At 39.3% G+C, this 20,512-nt stretch overlaps 2 protein-coding genes across 3 annotated transcripts in view; one reads left to right on the top strand and one right to left on the bottom strand.

The window, feature by feature from the left end:
• CDC20B (cell division cycle 20B) overlaps positions 1-18,092 on the bottom strand; it is a 60,815-nt gene extending 42,723 nt beyond the window's left edge. The window contains exons 1-2 of the mRNA XM_061129494.1: positions 17,895-18,092; positions 17,564-17,630 (exon numbers count right to left, since the gene is read on the bottom strand). Coding sequence (XP_060985477.1) covers positions 17,564-17,630; positions 17,895-17,957 — 130 coding nt within the window. The 5' untranslated portion in view covers positions 17,958-18,092. The remainder of the gene's footprint in view (positions 1-17,563; positions 17,631-17,894) is intronic.
• GPX8 (glutathione peroxidase 8 (putative)) lies at positions 4,328-9,659 on the top strand. 2 transcript variants are annotated; one of them, XM_061129790.1, is made up of 3 exons: positions 4,417-4,667; positions 5,272-5,533; positions 9,062-9,659. In XM_061129790.1, the coding sequence occupies exons 1-3, from the start codon at positions 4,464-4,466 to the stop codon at positions 9,223-9,225; spliced, it is 630 nt and encodes a 209-aa protein (XP_060985773.1). In that variant the 5' UTR covers positions 4,417-4,463; the 3' UTR covers positions 9,226-9,659. The 2 variants fall into 2 exon arrangements, with proteins under 2 accessions (XP_060985774.1, XP_060985773.1); XM_061129791.1 differs by lacking the exon at positions 5,272-5,533 and having other exon boundaries at positions 4,328-4,667.
• Positions 18,093-20,512: the final 2,420 nt, after the last annotated feature.

Here is a 20,512-nt window from a genome sequence, read left to right as displayed (position 1 = left end):
TAAATGACTCAAGTATTTATTAATAGAGAGGAAGAGGAAGATAAGAAAAACAAGACAAAGAAGGGAAAAGGGATGAATGACTTGATAGTCCAAGCACATCAGTGTGGCTTGTTTACCTTTAGAGTTCACATCATATTGACACTAAATCGGGAGGAATGCAGGGCACCAGGGCCAAAAAATAAATAGGATAGAGAGGTTAAAAATAAGGTCAGGAAGTAACAAAATGAAACAACTAGGAAAATAGAAACAAATACATATCTAGTGATAAATAAGCTGACACACAAATATTCAGTGGGTGGGAAAGACTTAGACATCTCAAGGAAAGACATGCTGGTGATGTTAGGATCTTTCTAGAACCCAGTGGCAGAGACAAAAGTAACAAAGATGGCCCAACAGCTCTCCAACATATCCCCCCAACCATCCTTTCTCAGCCTCTGAATGTCTGCCCCTATCACCACCCTCACCACCACAAGCCCAACACAGCAGTCCACAAGACATTTCAAATTCAGGGCCTCAACACTATTTCAGGTTAATCATGAAGACCAAAATGTTTATCTTCCCCTTCTTTAACGTCCAATGCCTTCTTGTCCTAGGGAGCAGCACTACCCAAGCAAAGACTGTCAAGATCAGATATCCTTAATTCTGTCTTGCTAACACCTGCCACTAGGGGCTCCAGAGTGTCTTTAGCATCTATGCCTTCCTTTCTGTGTCCCTGACCAAGGTTGCCTTCCTTAATAAATTATCGTCTCTCTGTTTGACTTGCTCTGCAGACTCTGACCACTTCCAGAGAACTTCAGTACACATGGCCAAGGTTTTGGTTGTTCTTCTCCACTCCCTGCCCTCTTCAGACCCTTATAGTGATTTCTTATAAAACTGTCTCCTGATGAATAAAACCCCTTCACCAGAGGGGTAGTACTGTCGTGTAAGCATATTTTGTCTATTACCAAAAAAAAAAAAATAGTTTAATGTCTTTAAAACAATTTTGCTTATGAAGTTGAAAGTCCTAAATTCTAATTTTAGCTGTCCCTCTCATTAGTTCTGTGATGAGGGAGCTATTAACTTCTTCATATTTCAAAGAATTATTACATAAGGTCTGTAAAGATCTTTATACAACACATGATTCCCTTTAACATAACCATATACATACTTATGTATTAAATATAAAAAATTTCTTTCTACAAATATGTTATTAGAATCATGTGTAGCATAAAGCTGTTACAAACTAAGTCATTTCTTTAGCACTTGGTTATTTGCTTCCTTATAATTATTCCCTAGTTGTTTCATGTGTTTTGTGTCCAAACTTGATTTCATACTTGTGTGAAGCTGCCTGCATCACTTACACTTTATGGTATCTTCCACAGTGCCTGAGTTGATTAATTAACTGAGTCAACTGCTTTAGCCCATTCTTAGCCTAGCAGCTTCCCTTAACTTTGACCTTCAACCTCATCAATCTCTTCTCCCCCTTTTGGAATCCTTCCTAGATCTTCTGAAAGAGGGTTAGTGGGTTTTCTAACATATGATCCCCTATGAAGAGAAATTTAAAATATGGATTTATCTATCATCTGAAGATGATCTCAGTATGGACAGAACATGTAAGCAATGATGACAGATCCCCAAAAAGCTAAGAGATGATGAAATCAAATATATACAGAGAAAGACTCTGCCAAATGAAAAACGGAGAAATTTTTAAGATCCAAAATCTGTGTTCACCACTGTCTAGGGTGGGAATTCTCCAAACTGTTGTCTTGAATGTTTGGTTAATGGGCCTTTATGAATACTTATATATCATAAATATATATATCTATATATGTATATATCATGCTCCCAAGCCTTAAGAATCATAAAATTAACAAACCTACTCTGATCTGATTTTGTCTGTGACAAGAGACTTACTTAAGCTTTCAAAGTCATTTCCATATAAAGTGAATTTTCTGGTCAAACTAACATAAAACATCAGGTCTGCACAATTGTTATACTTCTGGTTGTAAAAACTAGCATGGTGGCTTCTACAGCAATTTCTTTCAAGTTCATACAGCATAATATTGGCCTTCTCAAGTCCTTTCAGCTCCGGATCACTCAATGGGAGATTCTTAGAAAACAATGGACTAGAAGCTATCATAACGATTTTATTAAAGTTATATCACCCTCTGGGTCCCTGCCTGGGAGATGGTCAGTTAACACCCTTTCCAGAGTTCTCCCTCTGTCCCCCGTCTCAAAGCACAGTTATAATAGGATGGATTTACATGCTTCAAATTATAGCAGGTTCTGTGAATTAAATTTTAAAACTATTTGCTTAAATAGTCTGAGGAGTTAACGTAGCTGCTGTAGACACAGACATGAAATAATTTAGTGTGGAAGATACAGGGAAATGAGAGAAGCTTTGTTGCTCTGTAAACCAGAAAAAGATTAAGGTCTAAAGTTTCTCAGACTTAAATGTGCTCTTGAGTCATGAGGGGATCTTGTAAAAACGCAGACCTTGATTCAAAATAGACTGGGATGAAACCTGAAATGCTTTGTTTCTAACAAGCACCCAGGTGATGGCAGCGCTACAGACAAGGACCCGAGTTGGAGGAGGAAAACCAGAGAATTTAAGTTACAGATAGCAGTGTTCAGATGTAATATAAACACAGGGGCTTTATCTTTTTCAATGACTCAGCTAGAGAACACCAAAATAATATTATCACAGTTAAGTGACAGAATACCTTTTGTGTACATTTTTAGTTTTTTACTAGAAATTTTATTTACAAGAGATGAGTTTTCTTTTGTATCCATTCTTATCAGGGCCCAAGAGTGGGAGTTAAGTGGTTTATGGTCTCTGAAGGTTTAGATACCTCAGCTGTGGGCATTGCTCAGCTGCCTCCAAACACACACAGCCCAGGAGGAGGGCTGGCAGCCCCTTTAGCATTTCCTCTAAATCTCCAGAGATCTAACAGCAATGGGAAGGGACTCTAACAAGCTTCTCAAATCATTCCATGCACTTTCCTAGCACTTTCTGCAAACTCACCACAACATCAACAGTCAGGCCCTGGTGGAACAAAGCAACTTCATTCAAAACTTGCTATGTGTCCTTTTATAAAGATGGGTATTTTTTAAAGATGGCTAAAGAAACCATGGCTTTCAGGATATGCAGCCTTCAATTCCCTTTCCATATTTGCTCCTAAAATTTTCAACAGTTAGGCTTCCCATAGAAGGTGGCAGCCACAGAAAAAAAAATGAAGACAAAAGATGAAACAACTAGATGATACACCCAAGTAGAAAGGTGGGGGGCGGGGAGTTGGGGGGAGCAGTGTTTGCCTTTTGTATAGAAATATCTTCCCTAGTAGCTCAGTTGGTTAAGAATCTGCCTGCAATGAAGCAGACCACCAGCAATACCCGAGACCTGGGTTTGATCCCTGGGTTAGGAAGATCCCCTGGAGAAGGAAATGGCAACCCACTCCAGTATTCTTGCCTGAAAAATCCCACTGACAGAGGAGCCTGGGGGGGCTACAGTCCACGGGGTCACAAGAGCTGGGCATGACTTAGCGACTAAATCACCACCACCACCATCTTATTTGTTAAAGTCCTGCTTTATTATAGAATTAAGTTTTTCCCCATCTAGAGTTTTCAGCCCGTTGGTGAACCTTGAAATCATTTTGAAATCAAAAGCAGGCTGTTTTAAAAACACAATAGAAAAAAAATTTAAAAAAACCACAATAGACCAGGATGTGCTGCAGTTCAAAGGGGAAACCTCATTTAATAAAACTTCTCAGGTACACCTGTCTGTGTGTGTACTGAGTTATACCATAAAGTGCATTTCTTACTATGCACCATAACCAAAAATTTGAAAACTCACTGAACTATAGTTTGTTTTATGATAGAGGAGGGTTTTTTTAAAGACATCAGTTTTTCATCTGTTTATTTTTACTATATTCACCTGGCACTGCCTTAGCTGGATAAGGTCTGAGCAAGTAGCCTTTTCAGATATTTCACTGCCCTTTCCACTATAAATTTCTTGAACTTAGAGTATGCTTAAGCCATGTGACTTTATATACATATAAATATTAAATTCCTACCGATTAGGTGATATACTAATAGACCAATTTAATTGAAACTCTGAACTACTGGGTATTAAAACACCCAATCCGCTACATTCAGCCAACTGCTGGAAGTACTTTACAGCTTTTAAGATACAAGGGCACCATCTTCTGGTGAAATATTTTCTTTGTTGGGCAGATATGAAAGAGCTACCAAAAAGGTCATTTTTCAAGCAAAAATTACAACTGACATCATATATACGTTGATATTTTTAGAGCTTTTTACTTCATTTAGGAGTTTGCTCCATCTCTGAGAAGGAGCTTTCTATTCCCCAGCAGTGACAGGAGCTAGTCTGTCCTTCCTGACTTTCCGTTAAGCAGAGCTGGTTTCAAGTTTCAGCTCCTCCTTGAATTCCAGCTTGCTGAGACTTTGCTCTAGAATCATCCAAAATGGAGCCTCTCACAGCCTACCCTTTGAGATGTTCAGGGCCCAAAGCAAAGGCATTTGCAGTCTTGCTGTCTATGGTTCTGTGCACAGTAATGCTATTCCTCCTACAACTCAAATTCCTAAAACCTAAAATCAACAGCTTTTATACCTTTGAAGTAAAAGATGCAAATGGAAGGGCGGTTTCTCTGGAAAAGTTTAAAGGCAAAGTAAGTTGCACTTTCTGACTTTTCTATTGTTTGTCCATGTTCTCTGCTTACTGTCTTAAACAGTCCATTTTTTACTGCATGTTATAATTTAGTCCTCAGAGAAATGTTATTAGTATATCACTTTAGCCATCAGTACCCTCATAGTTTATATACTAATTGATAACTGATTATCTTAACTATTTGCTTTAAAATGTTTTAAGTGTTGGATTAATACTTTAAATTGTTTAGGAAATTCTAATAGTAATGTGATTACGGAGTATGCCATATAATGTGAATATGAAAGTATTAACTCCACAATCTAACAGCATTAAAAAGCTGTTAATCATATTTTATCTTTTATTTAAAAAAAAAAACTTTCATGAGTACCTAGGGCTTTATTAATGGTTGTGATCTTTCAGAGTTTTAACTCAGGCATTCGAGTAATGATTTTCAGTAGAATTGGGAACATCTACTGTATGGAATAAATTTCATAAAAATATGAAATAACCATCTTTCAAAGGTTGTATTCCTCCAAAATGGTTTAGGGTTTTAACTACTTGCAGAATTTTTTTTTAATCTTTTATTTGCTTTACTTTCCGGTTGGATTTTTTTCTTTTTCCGGGAGGTTGCACTAGTTGTAAACGTGGCTAGTGACTGCCAACTCACAGACAGAAATTACTTAGCACTGCAGGAACTGCACAAGGAGTTTGGACCATTCCACTTCAGCGTCTTGGCTTTTCCATGCAATCAGTTTGGAGAATCGGAGCCCCGCCCGAGCAAGGACGTAGTATCTTTTGCAAGAAATAACTTCGGAGTAACATTCCCCATCTTCCACAAGATTAAGATTCTAGGATCCGAAGCAGAACCTGCATTTAGATTTCTTGTTGGTAAATATCTACCTTGCCTCACCAATTTAATGTTTTTAGTTGCTTTCATTTTTAAAACAAATGTACCGGGGCCATACTTTCCTATTTCATTTTAAATGTTTTAGTGGGAAAGTTTTATAAAACTATCAAAGAGCTAGATTCTCATCCTCTGTAACTTTCTAGAAGTTATGCTTTCCTAAAATCAATGTTTTAACTTCTTGGATTGCAAAATAAATCTACAGTGTATTTTATTCCTTATTATTTTCCCAAAGAATGCAGTTTAAGCTGGCTACACATCTCTTATCAATATTGCTGAGCATTATTAGTTAAACTAATCTTTCTGGTTAATTTTATGTTGCCTTATCTGAGATATTATTCTCAAGGGTGAATAACATCTCAGTTTGCCAGGTGGTTTTGGTAAAATTCAAAATGATACATCTTGATTTTTTTTGGAGGAAGGTAGTGTTAGGCCTGGAGAAGGCAATGGCACCCCACTCCAGTACTCTTGCCTGGAAAATCCCATGGACAGAGGAGCCTGGTAGGCTGCAGTCCATGGGGTCGCTAAGAGTCAGACACGACTGAGCGACTTCCCTTTCACTTTTCACTTTCATGCACTGGAGAATGAAATGGCAACCCCCTCCACTGTTCTTGCCTGGAGAATCCCAGGGACGGGGTAGCCTGGTGGGCTGCCATCTATGGGGTCGCACAGAGTCTGTGCGACTTAGCAGCAGCAGCAGCAGCAGCAGTGTTAGGCTACCTCTGTAATTAAACTAATTATGGAAGTCTAGTGCTCGCTTAGGCAGCACATATACTGAAACGGAAGTCTATTTAAAGATTTTTTTCAGCATAAAGGTAGTGCAGTATTGTGATTAAGAGCTAAGCTTTAGCCCTAGGGTACCTGGGTTGAAATCCCTGCTCTGTTACCTTTGCTGTGTGACTCCAGGCATGTAACTTAACTTCTCTGTGTCTGTTAGCCCTAGGGTACCTGGGTTGAAATCCCTGCTCTGTTACCTTTGCTGTGTGACTCCAGGCATGTAACTTAACTTCTCTGTGTCTGTTTCCTCCTTTGTAAAATGACATCAATAGTATCTACCCCTTAAGATTGTTTGGAGGTTTAAGTGTGTTAATAATAAAAATAAAGTACTTACAGAGCTTCCACTGTGCCAGACCCTGTTCTAAAGGACATTCATGTCCTCTCATCTAACTTATGAGGATGATTGCCTCAGTCGTTTCCACTGCAGGTAATTTGAATTTTGCTAAAACCATGACCTTAGCCAGGCAATCAATCTTCCAACCCAACAAACCGGCTAATGATATTCTATAATATTTAAGTATGAAAGCAGAATCTTCCAAAAACACTGTATTCAAATTTCTAGGGAAAGTCAGCATAATGCCTAACACCATCAATAACAACGAAAGTCAGGTCTTTATTCCTTTTATTTCCAGGATACACTGAGGTGAAGAAAAGCCAGAGCATGTGCCCGTGTAGTCACCTCTCAATTATAACAGCCAAATACTTGAGCACAATAGCTCCTAGGTTCTTCCCCTTTGTCACTAAAAAAGAAACCCCACTTACCCTGTCTAATCAAAAAGGTAACAGTGATTTAAGGTTTCCCTAAAGTGAGATAAAGCTCCAAAGACAAAGACTATGAAATGATGGCTGAATGAAAAGTTAGATCTTTTAAAATTGGCCAAAATAGATAGTAACTGATCAAGTGATCACAAACACGATGGCTCTGTACAGGTGTGCAGGTTGTTCACTGAACAGGAATAAGGAGTCACATGGGGGCTGAAACCCAGGCAAATGAAAGGTATGTACCTAGGGACTGTTCCTACCTAGAAGAGTATCTTTTTCTAATTCACACAAAGATACTGGCTAGAGAGAGCCCTGCTCTGATCAGTGTAATCTTTTAAAATACATTTATAGAAAATGTCTATTTTTCAGAATGATATTAAGAAGACTTTAACCAATTAATATGATGCTCCTACCAAGTCAATGATGTTTGAGCTAATCAGCAATACTCCTAATAATGAAATAATCAGTGTAAATGCTTGGCACAGTATGCAAAGTATAGCACATATAAGTAAACATTAGGCTACTTTTTTTTTTTTTTAACCTATGCTCCCTTATTGGTTCTTTCCCCAGCATAAACAAAGGATCCCCCAACTTTAAAAACTCTAAGCAGTATGTTCCTTCTACCTACCTCATCACTAACATCTTTGAAAGAATAGTTAACATTTGGTTTCTCTGCCTCCCTGTCTGTGCTTCCTTCTTAGATCACCGTGTTTGATCTCTCATTCCAATGGCTCACCTGAACCTAGCGGGTCTCAGCCTATGACTTCTACTCCAGCTCCTTCTCTTCTTTCCAGGTTCCTTTTTCCCATCCACCCTTACCTCTACTGATCCTCAGGATTCTGCCACATCCACCCGGGCTCTCCTCACTCTGTCCCCTTTCCCTGGGTGAGCTCTAGCTCCTAAGCTCCAAAGCCTCCTCTGATGGGGTGTCCCACATAACCGGAATCCCCTCATGTACAAAAATGAACTTGTCATCTTCCTCCTAATATCTACTTGCTTTACCTTGTCCCCTATTTTAAGAGCATGAGCTCTTCTAATAGGAAGGTCTAGATATCAATCTGGACTCTACCATTCACTAGCTACACAACCGTGAGTCTAGGCCTCCATTTTTCCCATCTGCAAAATGGGGATAATAATAATAGCCAACCTTTTCAGGGTTTCTATACAGATTAAATGAGAGGATCCATTTAAAGCACTAAGCATACATTACTAGGCATATAATAATTATTTATATTTTTCTCATGAAGTGAAGTCGCTCAGTCATGTCCAATTCTTTGCAACTCCATGGACTATACAGTCCATGGAATTCTCCAGGCCAGAACACTGGAGTGGGTAGCCTTTCCCTTCTCCAGGAGATATTCCCAACCCAGGGATCAAATCCAGGTCTCCCACACTGCAGGCAGATTCTTCACTGGCTGAGCCACAAGGGAAGCCCATTTTTTTTCCTCATACTAGTCAATAATAATGCACACAAATCCTGTATGATATAAATAGAAAAAAGTTTTACATTTCTTACCTAAATTAAGATGTATCAAAAGGATGTCTATAGTTATTTAGCATTCCTTACTATGTAACACGTAACAATATCAAAAACATACATTTACTATGAAAAGCAATTCATACATTCATGTTACCAAAGACCATAGAGCATCTTAAAAAACAAAGTGAAGCAACTGAAAGTTTCAGCTAGTGACAAGATAAATTTTTAGCGGTTCAGATCAATAAATCTAGTTGATTTCATTTCATGATTCTAGTTCAGTACAATCTTTAGTAAAGTCACCAAGTATACAGACATCTGATTACACAGACTTTGAGTTTGTTTGGGTGTTTTGCTTTTTGTTTAGTTTGGTTTTTTAAATGATGACAATTCTAGAACTTGATTCCAAAGTTGTAATTTTTGCAAATACTAATAGAAATGAAAATCTTAACAAAGAATAAAATTTTACTCATGAAAATATATTCTTATATTTTAGATTCTTCAAAGAAGGAACCAAGGTGGAATTTTTGGAAGTATCTGGTCAACCCTGAAGGTCAAGTTGTGAAGTCCTGGAGGCCAGAGGAACCCATTGACGTCATCAGGCCTGAGATAGCAGCTCTGATTAGACAAATGATTATAAAAAAGAAAGAGGATCTATGAAAATGCCATTGAACCATTATATGGCAATAGTCAGAATATAAAAATATCTCCATGAGGATTTGGTCCCCTTTTAAATTAACTCTAACAATTAAATATGGCACTGAAGGATAACTTGCCTTTTATGTTATCTTGTTAGTGAGTAGTAATGAATGTCCACAGTACAGATGTTACCTAAAGCAAAAATAAACAGCAGCCAACAACTCTAAATGAAATATATTAAATACTTCATCTGACCACACTAAATAATTCAGAATACCAATGTGCTTCAATATCCTATTGTTTCACTTGACATTTTCTAGGATTGTACTTGATGGAAATGTCAATACGCTAGACCATTATTTGAATTCAAGATACTGTGTGACATTTCCAGAGTAACTGTAAATGATATTTTTATGTAATGAAAGGCAAAATAAACATTGAAAATGTGAAATATACATAGATTCTAATACTTATGCATTTTTGTTTCACATACATAATTTTGTTTGTTAAGTACAGGGTCATGGTATGTTTTACTATATCCAGCCAAATGAACGTCATTTAGTCGCTTGGTCATGTTTGACTCTTTGCTACCCCATGAACTGTAGCCCACTAGGCTCCTCTGTCCATGGGATTTTCCAGACAAGAATACTGGAGTGGGTTGCCATTTCCTTCTCCAATCCAGCCAGATCAATTCAGTTCAGTTCAGTTGCTCAGTTGTGTCCGAGACTTTGCAACCCCATGGACCGCAGCATGCCAGGCCTCCCTGTCCATCACCAATTCCCGGAGTTTACTCAAACTCATGTCCATCGAGTCGGTGATGCCATCCAACCATCTCATCCTCTGTCATCCCCTCATCCTCTCACCTTCAATCTTTCCCAGCATCATGGTCTTTTCAAATGAGTGAGTTGTTCACATCAGGTGGCCAAAGTATTGGAGTTTCAGCTTCAGCATCAGTCCTTCCAATGAATATTCAGGACTGATTTCCTTTAGGATGGACTGGTTGGATCTCCTTGCAGTCCAAGGGACTCTCAAGAGTCTTCTCCAATACCACCGTTCAAAAACATAATTCTTCGGTGCTCAGCTTTCTTCACAGTCCAACTCTCACATCCATACGTGACTACTGGAAAAACCATAGCTTTGACTAGATGGACCTTTGTTGGCAAAGTAATGTCTCCACTTTTTAATATGCTGTCTATGTTGGTCATAACTTTTCTTCCAAGGAGCAAGCGTCTTTTAATTTCACGGCTGCAGTCACCATCTGCAGTGATTTTGGAGCCCAAAAAGATAGTCAGCCACTGTTTCCCCATCTATTTGCCATGAAGTGATGGGACCAGATGCCATGATCTTAGTTTTCTGAATGTTGAGTTTTAAGCCAGCTTTTTCACTCTCCTCTTTCACTTTCATCAGGAGGCTCTTTAGTTCTTCTTCACTTTCTGCCATAAGGGTGGTGTCATCTGCATATCTGAGGTTATTGTTATTTCTCCCGGCAATCTTGATTCCAGCTTGTGCTTCATCCATGATGTACTCTGTACAGTTGTTTATTAATGACATTATCATTTAATGTCAATATAAATGACATAACATTTGAAAAAGCCTTGATCATTTTCAGTATTTCTTATTTTCCAGAAGCAACTCAAATTCCACAATTAAAATATTAACACTTGAGTCAGTCTGTATTTCTGAGTGAAAATTCCAAGTGTAAGAAAAAAGCCATAAGTATACGATCATTCAGCTTGATTCCTTCAGGTTAATTTTGGTTAATTCCTTACAGGTTTTGGTTAACTCCTTACAGGTTAATTTTGGTTGCTAATCTGGTCAAACTAGATTAGCCATTTGGAAAGAATTCAATGGTACATCATTCCCATGACTATAATAAGAATCAACTCCAAACAGTCAAAACAGTTAATGTAAAAAAAGGGAGCGAGTGTAATTACATGAGAAACATCAGCAATCACTGAGTCTGTTGAGAATCACAACATATTTTTTCTCCCAAAGTCCTGATCTTTATGTTTTGTCAGCCTTCTAATTACTAACAAAGCAACCTTTGCCCCATAAATATATCTTCATTTCATAAAGGAATTAAACAGGAATAGTGGGGTGGGGGAGAAAAAAAAAGTAATAGTGGGGGCAAAACAATGTGAAAAAAGTCATGTAAAATTTGGCTAAGAAGGAAAACCAAATCTAAATAACTGAATTGACTCTCCAGTTCTGACCTGATAAGTGAAAGTGAAGATTCTTTTTCATGATGAAATCAGCAATGCCCACCTGAGTATACAATTCTGCTACAGTGCTTAAAAGTTCTTAAACCAAATATATCCTGGACTACCTTCTGCTTCAACATATATGTCCAACCCCCAGCTCTGAATGGATTTAGTAAGCTCTCAGGTAGGGGTGAAGTGTGGTTCCCCTCAGGTCAAGGGGATCTGCAGGAGCACCTAAAGAATGGCGGTCAGTGTGTAAGCAAGCCTGCTTCTCCCTCTCACCAGCAGCAGGGCCTTCAGCCAGGCCACTACTTTTCAGCTTTCTCATCTGTGAATTGAGTATGGGGGGCGGGGGGGAGGTCAAACTGAACAAAAAGCCCCTTCCAAATTACCAAGGTGTGTCAAGTGATCAGGAATCAGTACTAACCTATTGAAGAAATGGAAACCACCTAACCAGTCTATCTGTCCTTTGCAAGTGTGCCCCCAAAAGCTTTTAAGCAATTTGAATTCTGGGCCTCTAAGCAAAACTTTATTTAGCCCTCAAGTGCTGCTTCGAGAACATTCTTGCCATATACTCCCACTTATGACTTCCATGAGTTCACAGCAGTGCTGTGGGACTGCTGGGGTGTTTATGTGCTCACATCAGGGTATGTGCAGCACTGCAGAGGCTACACAGACACCCCACTGCCAGACAGACCAGAACTGTCCCGGAGAACACAATTCAGATGTCCATCCTGCCCCAAACCACTAGTTCTCTCCAAAGGTATATAAAGTGGGTGTTTCACTTATGTATCTCCTGACTTGCTTGCCTCATTCAGTCTGCAGTCTACTCCAGATTAGACTAGATCCTCTCCTCTCGCCACTCTGAGGATGCAGGGAGGGCAGGCGGGGGTTGGAATGTGTGACATGTGGGTGTCCATCCAGGGTTACGGCGTCCAACCAGGCTGCACTGTGCTGTGTGCTCAGTCACTTCAGCTGTGTCCGACTCGATGTGACCTCTGGACGGTAGCCCGCCAGGCTCCCCTGTCCACGGGATTCTTCAGGCAAGAATACTGGAATGGGTTGCCGTGCTCTCCTCCAGGGGATCTTCCTGACCCAGAAGTCAAACCCACATCTCTGGCATCTCCTGCATCGCAGGCGGGTTCTTTACCCACTGAGTCACCTGGGAAGCCTGTCCAACCAGGCTACGTGTGGCAAAAGGGAGGAGAGCCATTTGCTCATGTGCTGCTGCCCCGACCTCAAATGTCTCATGAACACCGCCAGCCAAAACACAGAGAAAAAAAAAAAACGCATCTTTCCTGAATTGAGCATAAGCTCTATCTCAGCAACAAAAGTCTGGGACATAAACTGCTACAGGCTGCCTGAGAAGGATAACAGAAAAATAGTAGGTAAAAGAGTATTCAGCAGTTGCCCTCCTGACACAGACAAAATCTATTTTACTTTTAGTGCTTAATAAGTCATTGACTTGAAGTTTGTTTCAGTTTGTTTGGGAAGTGGAGAGGAGTACTTCCTACTAACTCCTGATCATCATCTAATGGCAGCAGAGTGTACTGTTACATAGAGCAGAGTGTGCTGGAGATTTGAATAAATATGAATAGGCCAGAAATATTCCCGAGAAGTTGTACTTCATTTTTGAAACTGCATACTAATTATAGTGTTACTATAGCATGTATGTGAAGTCACTCAGTCGTGTCCAACTCTTTGTGATCCCATGGACTGTAGTCTACCAGGATTCTCCGTCCATGGGATTCTCCAGGCAAGGGTACTGGAGTGGGTTGCCATTTCCTTCTCCAGAGATAGCATGTATATACGTACATAAATGTAATTCTTAATAACTATAGTATATATGGGCTTCCCTGGTAGCTCAGTCAGTAAAGAATCCACCTGCAAAAAAAAAAAAAAGAATCCACCTGCAATGCAGGAGACCCAGGTTCAATCCTTGGGTCAGGAAGATCCTCTGAAGAAGGGAATGGCTACCCACTCCAGTATTCTTGCCTGGGAAATCCCATGGACAGAGGACCCTGGTGGGCTACAGTCTATGGGGTCACAAGAGTCAGACACGACTTAGTGACTAAACCACCACCATGTAACAATCATACAGTGGTGACTCATGAATGCTTAACAACCAAATCCCTAGTGGAGGAGTTCCAATTTGCGGCATTTCCAATTTCTATGGCATGAATACTTGCACATAGTCTATTTTAATCTACTAATGGTTTCATAACTGGTTTGTAAAATTTCTGAAAATTTAGCAATTGATTCTCACCAACTAGGACAAGCCGGCTCTAGCACAAAAAGATTTAAATCAGACTTAATCAGGGTATCATAAGAATCCCCAAAGAGAAAAATCTGAAGCAAAAACATAACATATATATGCCTTCTTGTTATCACAAATATACTATTTTGACAGGTTATATACAAATGTGGATGTATATGCAGTTACTGAATTATGAAAAGCTGCTAACATTTTAACTGTATACTCACACTATAATGACCTAACTGGACTGCAGGTAATTTCAAGTAGGAAAACACTCCAGTAAAAAATAAGTAAAATATATATATACAAAGTCTAAGAAGAAAAACAAAAACTATTTCTCTATTTTCTTTAAACATAATGACTGTGTTTCAAGACTGCCCATCATGAGCTGGAAAATCCTGAGTGATCCCTGTACAAAATCACGTGTAGTCCTGACAACATGTCCCTTCGAAAGAAAAATGTCAGGTTTGGGTGGAGCTAACATGGTGACACTCTATATTTATCCCTCAGCTTGACTTCATCTTCCTCGGGGAACAATAAAATCCTACCAACTGTTACATCAAGAAACTAACACGTCACACTTCTTTCCATTCTTCACATACCCTCTTCCCTCTGAACAGTTAAGGACACACTTTGCAGAGGGAAGCCTTCTCTTTTTGGGGCAGGGGCTGCTGGGTGAGGGCAAGTAAAGAGCAGTGAGGAACTAAGACATTTTCCAGAGGGTGTGATGGGAAGCAATTACATCCTCAGCACCAATGGGGCTGCCTCAAGAGAAGATACCCAGGAAAAAATACTTTGAACCAATGTTGCCTGCCTCCCTCTTCTTTTTCAACCCTCTTTCCTCTTCCTTTGACATCCCAAGTGTGATCCCTCTCTTTCCTTCTCACTTCTATGGCAACATTCTCATTTTGAATTTATACATACAATCACCTCCTTACCCACTGATCTCATTTATTTTTACTGCACTCCATTCTTCTTTCTCATCATCTCAGTAATAGGAACAACTATGTCTTCTGTTTATTCAGTACCAATGTTGGCATTTTAGGTCTTGCTCTTTACAAAAATTTTTAAAACGTGAAACACAAAGGACCAGCCTCCTAAATTTAGTAGGTTTTATTTTTTTATCAACAGGTCAGTGATTGTCTATAGAAAATAACATATTGAAATTTAACCTTAAAAAAACAAGATGAAAACAATATTTACATGTAAAGGATACTTAAATTCAAAGATGCTGAAAATGGAATGATATTAGGCAACAACAACAAAGAGATAAGATTTGAAAGTAGTAAAACACATAAGAGTCAAATTATAGATATCTATTTAACCCATGGTTCTAAAAATATTTACATTTAAATATGAATTTAAATTATTTTACCAATAGCTTATAATCCAATGCAGTAAAGAATGTGATGTATTTCTCACATCTCATTTAGGGTGAAAATAATTGACCAAACCAGCAAAGTCAGTTCCATGAACTTGCTGCAAATGTCTACACGACCACAGTGTGTCTGGGACCCAGCACAAACCTGAAACTGCTCCATGGGTCAAAATGTGCTCCAAGGGAATGAGAAAATATTTAAAATTATATTGAATGGTCAGTTCTCCCCCTTCACAAACTAAATCTCATGCTCTTTTCTAAACACTGTATGAGTCTGTATTTTACAGAAAATGAAGACTAGAGACAAGTCTTCTAAACAATTCAACCCCTTCCCCCAGCCCCCCTAAATCCCCAATTTTCTTGATATTCAAGTGAAAATGTTTTAGTTGACTGACTCATTTGGCAAGTTACCTAAATTCTTCCTTTAGCTGTATACACACATGGTAACTGAGACCTACTCTAATGTCAAATTAAGAAACTAATCATTCAAAAGGAATATTGAAGACTTAGTTGAAAATTGGAGGAAACATTTTAGTTTTTCCATTCCAAACTGTCATTATGTTCTAAATTTTATACTTAAAATATATAATTTCTCAAGTACTTTAATACTGTCTACAAGTATGACAGACTCCAGAATATTATCTGAAATTTTTAACATAAGTAATAGTTAATTATTATCGAGTAGTTTCTTCATCATTATAAAGCTGTTCATTGTATTATAACTGAAAAGTAATAATAAGCATTATGTAAAGAGGGCCCTGGTTCATGGCAAAAAGTACACATACACACACACTTATTACTTAGATTTAATTATACCCATTACTGATGCTCATTATACATGCAATAAGATAGCAGTTGCATGTTAGCTGATGGCACTCACATATTCAACCAGCTAACAATACACTGCCAACCCATCACACATAGGTCACCGGTGTACTTCGTTAACAAGAAGAATTTATCCAGAAGCAAGTGGCAGAGCAGTTGTGGCTGCTGAATTGACCCAAAGCAGCCAGCTAACAATACACTGCCTACCTGATTCAGGTCACTGCTGCTCATCATGGCCCATAAAGTCACTGAGGCTAAATTTGTAACATGAAACAGTGGCAGAATTTTCATCTTAATAGTCACATTTTAAAAAACTTATAGACAAAACCTGTTTCTCCAAAATATTATAAGAAATAAAATCAGTATTTTCTCATCTATTCAAAAACTTAAAAAAAGAAAAACTTTCAAAATACTTCCACTTAGGTTTATAAACTAAGGCTCAGATAAGAAATTATGTATGGCTTACAAGTGAATTAAGAAAGTTATAATTAACTACAGTTTTTCCAAAGACTTTTATTTACAGACAAAAAGGCCGATTGTTTGTATTAAATAGTAAAATACCTAGGAGTCATGGTTATCCAAAATTTGGGCATAAGACAAATCTTCAACTATGTTCAGGAAAAATAAATATATGAGTATTCAGGGAACTTAAGGAATTAAATGCCATTTGTTTTCTCCTGATACAAAGGATATTAGTCATTGCATTCTGAAAGTGCATTCTGAAAGTCATGTGTAGAATTTATTGTGTCACCAATAAAATACAGAAAAATGTGAAGGTCTAGAAAACTCTAAAACTGGTGGATTTGAAACTAGAATCGATGCGTAAAGACTAAAGGAATGTGAACTGTTTAGACTAGAGAGAAACAAAGTGAATCCTGATAATGAGAAATCTAAAGCATATGTGTGCATGCTAAGTTGTTTCAGTCGTATCTGATTCTGTGCGACCCTATGGACTGTAGCCCACCAGGCGCCTCTGTCCATGGAATTCTCCAGGCAAAAATATTGGAGTGGGTTGCCATTTCTTTCTCCACGGGATCTTCCCAACCTAGGGATCGAATCCGCGTCTCTTTTGTCTCCTGTATTGGCAAGGCGGGTTCTTTACCTCTAGCGCCACCTGGGATCCATAAAGATAAAAGAGCTATTTATGTGTAAAAGTTAAGATGAAAATCTTTGGATTTGTTTTATTTTCACACTGATTCCAAGAGAAGCTGAAAACCTTTGCGTTCGGACTTTCAAGGTGAAATTTAACTGGATCAACAGTTAAGTTACTAAGCTAAGGGCGGTGAATTATGCACTTCTCCTCTTGACCACAAGATGACACCATTTCCGACTCTTTGGAAGGCAAGCTTCTGAATGCAACAGAGGGGAGTGCAACTAGCAACTGTTAAAATGAAATTAAAACAGCCAGCTAGAGATGCACTGCCTACCTGACACATTCAAGTTTCTTTCTTTTTTTTTTCTGTAGAGGCAAAAACTGGAAAGTACCATTCAGATACAAATGATTACCGATATTTGGCAGAGATCTTCAATTTCTTACAAAAATGTTTTAGATATAGACTCTGTAGTTAGTGATGATATGATATGCAAGTTTTCTACATTTTCAGACCATTTCATACGTCCAACAAATATCTTCTTTAGCAAGAATTAGTTTGTTCAAAGTCATATTTAAGACAGAGAGCTCGATTAAGCACTGGACACTCACCTTGGGAGAAACTTGACCTCTCTTCTGTTTCATGTCTTTGTCGAGTACCCGCATGACATCCTCCTTTGAAAATATAGGCAACATATTAGAATACAAACTATTTAGAAAAATCATAATATTAGGTGTGAATGTTTCTAGAGCCTCAGCTTGTCAAATTAGATTCACTTTTAAAGCAACCAACCACCTCCAGAATATAAATTACACAATTCAATATTAGACTTAGAGTTCTGAACTACCTCTTGGTCCTAGACAGGTATTACAAACAATGACTTCGACAAGAAACCCCTTTAGGAAGTTGGGGCGAGGAAACGGAAGGGCGTTACTCACCCACAGAATCTCTTCTTCAGTGCGGACCCTCCTCCGGGCGGTGCGCTCCAGTTTCCACTCCATCTCTGGAGGCGTTTGTCGTGCTGGCTCGAGTGTAGCCTCTCCTCGTACGCTTTTGGTTTTGTCCCCCAAGAATAAGCCAGTCTTGACGCTTAATCGTCAAACCCCAAGCCTAAGCCAGTCTTGACTCTTAATCGTCAAACCTCTGGAGTCTTGTCCCCTAGGACGATCATATTTCACTCCTAACCTCCATTTTCCTCCCACTCCTCTCACCTCTCCTAGAGCGTGGTCCCCAGAGTACCGTTTAAAAAGCCTGCTGGGCGGCCGCCGGAGCGGGAATCCCCCTACCCGACTTCTCATTGGCCAGCACTGCAGTGACGTCAGTCTCCGGGAGGGATTCCCCCTGCGCGCGCCTGAGCCCTCCCCGCTCCCGGCCGCGGCCCCGCCCCGCAGCCTCCAGCTCTTTGTCCGCCGAGGCGCGCTCCGAAGCGCCAAGCTTTGCCGCGAGCGGTGGCGGGTCTGAGCTGCGGCGGGCGCGGAGGGCTGGATAGCCGCAGGAGGCGAGAGGGTTGGCGGGCAAAGAAGCGGGTTCTGTGAATTAACGTTCTTTGCATTCTAGAAACAAAACTGTTTCGTAATAACGGGCCCTGCACCCTTTTCCACGGCCCCCACTTCTCATTCTCTAACCCCATCATGCTGCCTTTGAGTTATCGGAGGGATACAGTAACTCTGGCCACGTCTTTTTTTGCGATAAACACCGTTGTGTAAGCAACTGAGTTTAGGCGTGTTCTGCCAACGTGTTCATCAGCTCTCCCTCCATATTCAAACTGACTGGAAAACGTGGCAAGATTTCTATGCTGATAAGAAAGCGGGGAGCACTGACGTATTTATTCAAGAAATTCTCCTTTGCTCTAAGTGGTCAGCTTCTCTCACTTGATCTTATGAGCTTTCTTCCCAAACAATGGTTATTGAGTTGATGAAAGAGCCTGTGACTTGATAAGGAGTGAAGACCCAGCAAGAGAGCTGAGCAGACTAGGGAATAAGTGATAAAGAAGAGGATGATATTGGGGGTTGAATGAGGGGCTTGGGGGAAAACGAAAAGGAGCCAGATGGGCTGTGCAGCCTGAGCTGCCACACCTGAGCTGCCAGGCTGCCAGGAGAGGAGAGCTGTGCCATATGGCAGGAGGGGAGACCGTCTGGGAAACCTCTGACAGTCTGAAAGCCTGCTCCCTCCCACCCTTTATCACCTACCTCCTCACTGCTCCCCCAACCCCTACTGACAATGGATTGAAAGTGTTAGTCACTCAGTCGTGTCGGACTCTTTGTGACCCCGTGGACTACAGTCCACCAAGCTCCTCTGTCCATGGAATTCTCCAGGCAAGCATACTGGAGTGGGTTGCCTTTCCCTTCTCCAGGGGATCTTTTCCCTCTAATACAACATATGAGTTTATGCATTTGAGGGGGGGAAGAGTTAACAGAGATCAGATAGTCAAAAGGGTCAGTGATTTTTTTAAAAAATATCTAAACTCAGTCTCCTGCTTTCCTCCACACTGAAAGTAAGAGAAATGGCACCAAGGCTAAGACCCAATCTTAAGACAGTTTTCCATCTACAATGATAAAGGTTAGGGGAAATGCTGCACAGGGTAACTTAATCTTCAAATGAGATTCATCAAAATTCTTGCTAGTCAAATAACCCTTGGATTAAAAGATGTCTAAACTTCACCCACAAGAATTTTACTTTCAGTGCATTCAAAGGACACTCATTCTGACTTCCAGTAAATCCTTTCAGCAAACATGGAGGCTAAATCTTCTCATTGGATAAGAGTCAGATATATTGTTGATTTAAAGGATTAGTTTTCAATACCAACTAATAATAGCAATACATTGGAAATAATATTAAAGACTTTTTATCTTTGGTCTATTTTAAATACCATTTTACATTTACCCATTTATAAGAATGGGTACAAACTTGGGAGTAACAACCAATTCAGTTAATGAACTTATCGATACATATAAATTATGATTTTAGACCCCATGTTCTTTACAAGTACTAAGGATAGCAAATTATTCATTTAGAATTCAGTTTTCTATACCTTCATAAATTCCATTGTAGCCACTAATTCCATGGTATATCTCACAGCCTCCAAATACCTTTCCGCCCTAATGTAAAGTAGAAAAATATTAGTCAAAATTTTCCTTTTAAAAGCTATTGTACATTTTAAATACTCAGATTGGAATTTAACTTCAGAATAATGGAAACAGAAAAATCACCATTTGGCAAATATCACACACTATCCCAGTCAGAAACCATGAATGGTAAAATTGGTGTGACTATGATGAGGATGCCTGCCTCCTATGATTAAATATAAAAAGAAAAATTATAACTTTTCATTGGACAAACCTGGCAGACACTACCTCCACTAAGTAATCGGTTAACCTCACCATTAATGACACATAAACCTCATTTGCCTCTTGATATTGTGTACTTGGAAGGGGACAACATTACTTCTCTGATATTCTTGCCCCCCAAAATTATAACTTCAATAATGAGAAAATACTAAATAAACCCAAATTGAAGGACATTTCAAAATAATTGGCCAGTAGTACTCTTCAGAAGT

Source organism: Dama dama, chromosome 25 (genome assembly GCF_033118175.1).
Source record: "Dama dama isolate Ldn47 chromosome 25, ASM3311817v1, whole genome shotgun sequence".
In the NCBI taxonomy this organism is placed as follows: Eukaryota; Metazoa; Chordata; class Mammalia; order Artiodactyla; family Cervidae; genus Dama; species Dama dama.
The sequence above is the reverse complement of the archived record's forward strand: the minus strand, read 5'-3'. Positions and strand labels throughout refer to the sequence as shown.